At 35.9% G+C, this 7,410-nt stretch overlaps 1 protein-coding gene across 2 annotated transcripts; it reads left to right on the forward strand.

The window, feature by feature from the left end:
- Positions 1 to 987: 987 nt before the first annotated feature.
- otpa (orthopedia homeobox a) lies at positions 988 to 6,724 on the forward strand. Of its 2 annotated transcripts, none has more exons than XM_064308999.1 (3): positions 988 to 1,170; positions 1,637 to 2,025; positions 5,262 to 6,724. In XM_064308999.1, exons 1-3 carry the CDS (start codon positions 1,095 to 1,097, stop codon positions 5,781 to 5,783), a joined length of 987 nt encoding a protein of 328 aa, XP_064165069.1. In that variant the 5' UTR covers positions 988 to 1,094; the 3' UTR covers positions 5,784 to 6,724. The 2 variants fall into 2 exon arrangements, with proteins under 2 accessions (XP_064165069.1, XP_064165070.1); XM_064309000.1 differs by having other exon boundaries at positions 988 to 1,131.
- Positions 6,725 to 7,410: the final 686 nt, after the last annotated feature.

Raw genomic sequence — 7,410 nt, forward strand, 5'->3', positions numbered from 1 at the left:
AAGAGAAAATACACGTCCGGCGGTGCCATACGGCAGTTTCCACTGAATTGTGCACTTAATTTCCTCAGATATCATTTACAATAAGTCCCTACTCGCTTGACAGTCAAGTCTAAACAGTAATAAATCAGTACAAATTTATACTGATTTTACTCCAATAATCGTAATAAAGGCTTATAGATTTGGCACTAATTACATAAATGCCTAATGATCTTGAAAATTACTCTGGTTAGAAATATATTACTAATCTAAACTTTGTTGTTGGCTGGCTCCGAGAAATCAGAACATTAGAGATGGTTCACTTCGTTTCTGGAAGGCAGCACTTTAAAAATGTTGCATCAAAGTACTGAAATATTCGTGGGGAAATTAGAAAAACACGTGGAGACAAAATTTCAAATATTTAAAAGTGCTGAAATACCATGTGTCTATGGCAAAATCCTGTGCTTCCTGGCTATATCAAATGAAAACAGAAAGTAGGCGATCCTACCACTGCTAATATTAGCTGGTGTGCTGTTTAAGACTTTCCTCTTTTATTTTACATACCAGTATTCCGTGGCTATTCTAACCAGGCACTATGATGATGCTAGGATGTTTATACTGACGTTACTTAATAAATCGAGCAAATCAGGTCCGTGGTGCAAACAGACCCACTTAAGAACAACAACTTTAAACCATGTACCATTTGAACATCTCAGGATTACCGAGTTTATTAAGTGTGGTTTGTTGTCATTATAGAAATTAGATCAGGTCATTTAAAAGGGTATAATTTGAGGTTGAAAGCTAATAAATCAGATTTGAAAATGAGGAGAAATAGACAAGTGAATGTAGCGTGATTGTGAGTGTGAGTGGCTGGCTATGGAGGATTGCGGCTGTGACATTTTCAGGCTTCAATTCTGATTGGCTCCTATTTGCAGAAGCTCATGGGTTCATTCAAGTATTAAGCGCCTCCCCATCCCTCTAAAGGACATTATAATGCAAGGGACCTCCTTTTTAACCACAAACCGAATTTTCTTTCATTTAGGCTATATATATTTTTTAAATAGTTTAAAGTCGTAGAAATTTTTTTGGAAAGCATTTTCGTCCTGGAGCGGTGCGCAATGCTATCGCACGCCGACCTCCTGGATGCTCGCCTCGGTGAGTTATCATCACCAAACTCCGGTCTTCAACTCTACTGTAAGCTGGAGGAACTTCTAATCTAACAAAATCAAGCATAGAAATTGACAATTTGTTTCATATTTTATCTTAATATGATCTAAGTGAACTAATTCTTCCGAATAGCAATTACTTATATTACACCGTAATTTGATTTAGCCGTTTTCAAATATATTGATGTGATCAGATGGAATTAAGCATGTTTAAAGAAGATATTAGCTTCTGCATTTATTAAGAAAATATTTAGAATGTGTTACCTTTTACAGACTAATCTACAGTGTAACCAAGTTGATTTTTGTAATACTAGTGCATGCTTTTACAGGAGAAAAAACAATGTATCCTGTATTTGTGATTTATCAATGTGGAATTACTGAATACGATTTAACGGTTTTCTTTTTTGATACAGGATATGTGGAGTCTACCTGACATATTTTATTTATGTTTAACTTCAGGAAACCAATTTACCTCATATGACTTTATCTTGCAGGGATGAAGGATGCAGCGGCGGAGCTTCTAGGACACAGGGAGGCACTGAAGTGTAGACTAGGGGGCGGTGGATCTGATCCGGTGCATTCTGGTGATCTAGCCCCGGTTTCCGACGCTGTTGAAGGGGCCACACTTCTACCCGGAGACGACATCAACAATGCTGGATCCAATCCTCCCGGGGTGCAGGTCAACACCAAAGACCAAGAAAAGCAGCAGAATCCTAACCAGCCAGGTGGACAACAAGCCCAGAAACAAAAGCGACACCGGACCCGTTTTACTCCGGCCCAGTTAAATGAACTGGAGAGAAGCTTTGCTAAAACCCATTACCCAGATATCTTCATGAGGGAAGAACTGGCACTGAGGATCGGTCTTACAGAATCGCGTGTGCAGGTAAGCTTTATATAAAACTATCAAAGACAAACACAAACACGAATAAAACAAACACAAACTAAAACACAGAAAAAATAGAAGTGTGAACTGTGGTGTGTCTGGGTTCGAACCAAATGTTGTAAAAAAATATATAATCGTCAGCTATATAAGAATAATAATAGGACTAGCATATATATATATATATATATATATATATATATATATATATATATGCTATGCTATATGTGTGTGTGTGTATGTGTGCGTGTGTGTGTGCGTGTGTGTGTGTTATATATATGCAATGTCTTACATTGCGTATAGTGAACAAGTTGCCTATGTATTATAAATGATAAAGAAAATTACGAATATCTTGAAAAGGAACTAGATTGTCTCTGATATTACATTTCATTGACATAATTCTAACCAAGTGTTAGACCAGAATTAGGAACTATTTGTTGGATTCTTCCCACACATATTCAAGTAAACTGTGTTCACATTGCACTCACATGACGTTAAATAAACCATCTGGAAAGTGTAGGCCAGGCACAGAAGAAAGCATTTAAATATTGTTTAAGGTTTTAGAATGTACACCCAAACTCCAGTACCTATTATCACGGTACAGAAAATATGCAATAAAATTTCAAAATAGTTAGTTGATCCTCTTTCTATGCTAGTTCGACGAGATGATACACTACAAATCACAGCTGAAACAACCCAACACGATGGTGAACTCGGGCAGGTTAAAAATAATAGCGTGTGCTGTCCATGGTCCTGGATGCTTTTGCGGGTTTAGCATCTTTAGGCAGCAGTAAATAAATACACATTTTATTTCTAAAATTTCAAAACATTTTATAATTTCATTATAAAACATCAATCATAATACAATTTGCAGAAGATGCAATAATATGCTAAACTAAGAACGCAAACAACTCCTAATTTTCAAATGTGAACATACAGCATAAATACGTCAATATTCAGAATTCCAAATAAATATTTAGAATATAGTAATCATAAGACTTATTTAACCAACGTGTATTATTATTATTATTATTATTATTATTATTATTATTATTATTATTATTTTGGTTGTATTGATACTTATACAAACTATGCGATTTAAGAGATTTGTTGTGAAGACGACGATGCTTGTCTGTTATTTCACTTGCACCTGTTCAATGATTTTAATTAGACTTTCTATTTTATGAAAAATTAAGAGTGCGAAAGGAAACAAAAACGTACGTTAAAATAGGTTTATCTATAGCTGAAAAACGATACGATTTTCTAACAATCGAGATCATTTTCCAATAAATGTATAATACAATTAATAAATTAATTGTAGTTTTTTCCGACATATTAGTAAATGTCATTTTAAAACGATTTGAGCTCTTTATCCCTGACAACGTATTTATCGGCAACTTATTCATTAGTGCACAAAGCCGGTTTCATCACATTTTCAAATATAATGGTTCACATATCCGATTAGCGATGTGTTGCATTTTAAGCTTGCAAATGAGTGCCTATATGGTAATTCTTTTGGCAGACAATAAGCATTCCATACCTCTTCCACGACTTTTAATTTTATTTGATGCATTCTAGTTCATTATGTATGTATAGCATTTTTCAAAATAGTGTAATAAAACCAATCCCATTATTATCAACCAGTTTCAAAATTATTTATAACAGGTATGGCTTATTAACCAGCAATGTGAAAATCATGCAAATGAAGAGATTATATGCAATATAATAAGCATAATCATTAGCGTATAGGGTAGATTAATTCAGTTTCAATATTTTATTTACATAAAAACGAGATTAACGAAATAACGGCGCATAGTGGCCTTTGATAACTAATATTTTATTCTAGAAAATACAATTATGCAGTTAGATTCGATGTACTGCACCGTGTTTTCTTTTTAAATGGTCTGTCAATTTTCATGTCTTAATATAGAACACATTGCGTGTATATTCTTTTTAGATGGATATGAGAAATAGCATTTTCTTTCCTTTCAAGTGTAATGAATTTGGTCGGAATTTCACGGCTGGCTGCTCGGGATGAAACAGAGATTTGAGGTTTAATACAGCGCCCTAGCGTCTCCACCAAATTTTCACATTAATCATCGGCTGACTTCCAACGAGATCTTTATAAACCTCAAGGACCCCGGCATAAACACTCAGTATCATTTCCTGAACAAGACCCAAAATGTGACGCGCGCTCACATAAGCACAATGTAACTGTAAGAGTAGGCTATATGGTTTTCTGCAGACAAAATATTTGTGCTATTTTAACAAATGTATGCCATTTGTACCAATATTACACGAAGAGCTTTCTATCCTAATAGGCTACAGGCCACTTCATTCAGGTTTAAAAATCTTTTTTTTTTATTGGCCAAACAGCGATAATAATAATAGGCTATAATAATAATAATAATAATAATAATAATAATAATAATAATAATAATGAAATCGCCTCGGAAAAGGTGCTAGCTTCCTTGTAAATATATGGTATTCTTTTAGTTTACCATTATGACGATGATGATGATGATGATGATGATAATGATGATGATGATGATGATGGTAATAATAATAATAATAATAATAATAATAATATTTGTTTCGTTATAATACAAACAGTTCCCTGATATAATGTACACAGTAAAATGTACAGTGTTAATTCAACATTAACAATGTTAATTCAACTCTGGCAGGTAATATTTGGTCCCCATTGGGACTAAATGTTATTAGTGTTGAATTCACACTGGAAATTTTACTGTGTAGGCCAAATAAAAAAACGTTTTTATGAGTTCATATAAATCTTTAAACGATTAAACGATTGTCATGCTCAACTAACACTCAAATGTTGAAACAATGTTAGACTGCTATAACAAAAAAAAATGACCCAACTGTCAACAAACTTTATGAATGGGAATAATAATATTCATTAAACATTTATTTATAAATTATTTCTGCCGACATATTCGTCTGCTGGGTTATAAACCATGAGTAGGCTAAGTGAAGAACTCGGTCGATCGTCTTTCCTCTCCATACTGTAACGTTCCTGTATTATCACGTATGCATTAAAACAAAACAGGTAGAGCTTGTGACACCTTGTGTTTTCAGTATTATTACACATAATTTTGCGTATGGGATTGGTTTAGATTCCTTACTTGTAAATGATGTGATTGTAGGGCTATTTATAAATACAAATGAAGAAATCTATATTTTTCCACCCAGTCATGCCCATCCGTTTCCCCCGACAGGTCTGGTTTCAGAACAGACGTGCCAAATGGAAGAAGCGCAAGAAGACTACCAACGTCTTCCGAGCCCCGGGTACGCTCCTGCCGACACATCACGGCCTGCCACAGTTCCCTTCTGCAGCTGCTGCTGCAGCAGCCATGGGCGACAGCCTCTGCTCTTTTCATGCCAACGATACTCGCTGGGCCGCAGCAGGGATGCCCGGCGTCTCGCAGCTGCAACTCCCGCCCGCTTTGGGCCGGCAGCAGGCTATGGCCCAGTCCCTCTCCCAGTGCAGCCTCGGAGCCGGTCCCCCTCCCAACTCGATGAGCCTTTCCAACATGTCCTCTAACGGCTCTGGGCTCCAGTCACACCTCTATCAGCCCACATTTCCTGGTATGGTGCCCGCCTCCCTCTCTGGTCCAACAAACGTGACCGGTTCGCCCCAGCTCTGTAGTTCTCCGGACAGTGACGTCTGGAGAGGGACCAGCATCGCCTCACTGCGCCGTAAAGCACTGGAGCACACAGTCTCCATGAGTTTCACCTAATGGGTCTAAGTGAAAATCCCGTATATTCCTCTGTTATAGTTACTATATGTTTACTTTGATCCCATCATCCCAGTAACACACCAGGAAGTCTCAGGATGGGAAGTTCTTCTAGTAAAAGCAGGAAACAGAGACTGGTTGTGTATTTAGGCTATTCAACAAATATTCAAATCACATTTGTCCGTGAGAGGGGTACAAGACGGACTTCTTAGCCTCGGATGCTTTTTTATTTATTTGACTCAACAACAACTGAAACAGAAATGTATTTATTTATTTACTCATTTATTTATTTATTTATTTAGACATATATTTATTTGTTCCCGTGTTTGTCAAAAATTGTCTCATTGGGGTTTTTATACCCGCAGTTATTAACAGATAACTACAGATTTCAGCAGCTGTTTTGGTAAAATGCTATGAGTTTATCATAGTTTCTTCGGGGAATATTTACTCCGTTCTGTCAAAACATTCATAATTTGAGAAAGCGATTGTTAAATGCCACATGCACTGCATGCACAAACGGGCTCAACGCATGCGCAGTGCACGTGTGTGTTTCTAACCCTGGATGTTTGTGCAGCTGGGAGAGGAATGCGACTTTAAGCGTGGCACACTTTAGGACAAGATGAAAAAAAGAATAAACTTATAAGAATCCATAAACTTTAAGAATCAGCTTTGTCTGCATGTGCTGGCCAAGTTTAAAAACCGGGGAAATACTATTTATAAGACAAGAAAATAAACTTTAAATAACCTGTTATATAGGATGTTTTGTGTAGATAAAGCATTCTTGTTACCTTCTGGTCAATTTGTGATATGTTCTAACTTATTGTCTGTGCTTATTATTGAAACTGGATTTCTTAAATGTTTGATCTTCTACTGAACATACAATTTTCTTTCCTCGACAGGTTTATATCAATTTAATGTAAATGGATAAATAAAATCATTTTCAATATGTCATATTACGAATTGATTTGTCTTTACTTTGCGCTTATATTTAATTAAAAGCAATCAACAATTGTCTTCAATTATTTTCAGTTTTTGAATAGAACAATAGCCTATAGCCCTATCAAAAATTGCAGGCAGCTATTTCTTTGTCTGTGTTGCAATTGGTTACTGCGCTGCATATCGCCCTTGGTCGGTTATAAGGAACACAGGCCAAGTTTTAGATAAATATAAATTATAGCATACATTTTGTTGATTAGACTATAACTAACAGTTCGGAACAAAGTCGGAAATAGTCAAGCACATTTTTTTAAATGTATTTATTGTGAGAAGGCACATTTATTGTGTATTTATGCATATTTATTGTGTATTTACTGTAGGTTAAGACGGACTCGCCTCGTCAGATAGCCCTTTCCTAAAGTTGGTGGAAGTTCATAATGGACGTCATAGGTCACCAAAAATAAGCAAATTCCAATACAGTTGGAATGTGATGGCAAGTTATACTATTTTCTTCATTAAAATGTTACGAAACTGATAGCTATTTTTGATGTACATTCTGAATATGTTATACCAGCCGAATATTAGCGCTTCTCAGACGGAATTAAAGAGTCCACGTGGGCTGATTAAACACTACATAAGTCATATAGCTGCCATACATGTCAGACTAACGAAATACAACTGGCTGTAATTTATT

This window comes from Anguilla rostrata, chromosome 14 (genome assembly GCF_018555375.3).
Source record: "Anguilla rostrata isolate EN2019 chromosome 14, ASM1855537v3, whole genome shotgun sequence".
NCBI lineage: Eukaryota > Metazoa > Chordata > Actinopteri > Anguilliformes > Anguillidae > Anguilla > Anguilla rostrata.

Coding starts and splice junctions, on each gene's coding strand:
- otpa (XM_064308999.1), top strand. CDS start 1,095: ATGCTATCGCACGCCGACCTCCTGGATGCTCGCCTCGGTGAGTTATCA. Junction 1,171..1,636: donor CTCCGGTCTTCAACTCTACT/GTAAGCTGGAGG, acceptor TTTATCTTGCAG/GGATGAAGGATGCAGCGGCG. Junction 2,026..5,261: donor TTACAGAATCGCGTGTGCAG/GTAAGCTTTATA, acceptor TTCCCCCGACAG/GTCTGGTTTCAGAACAGACG.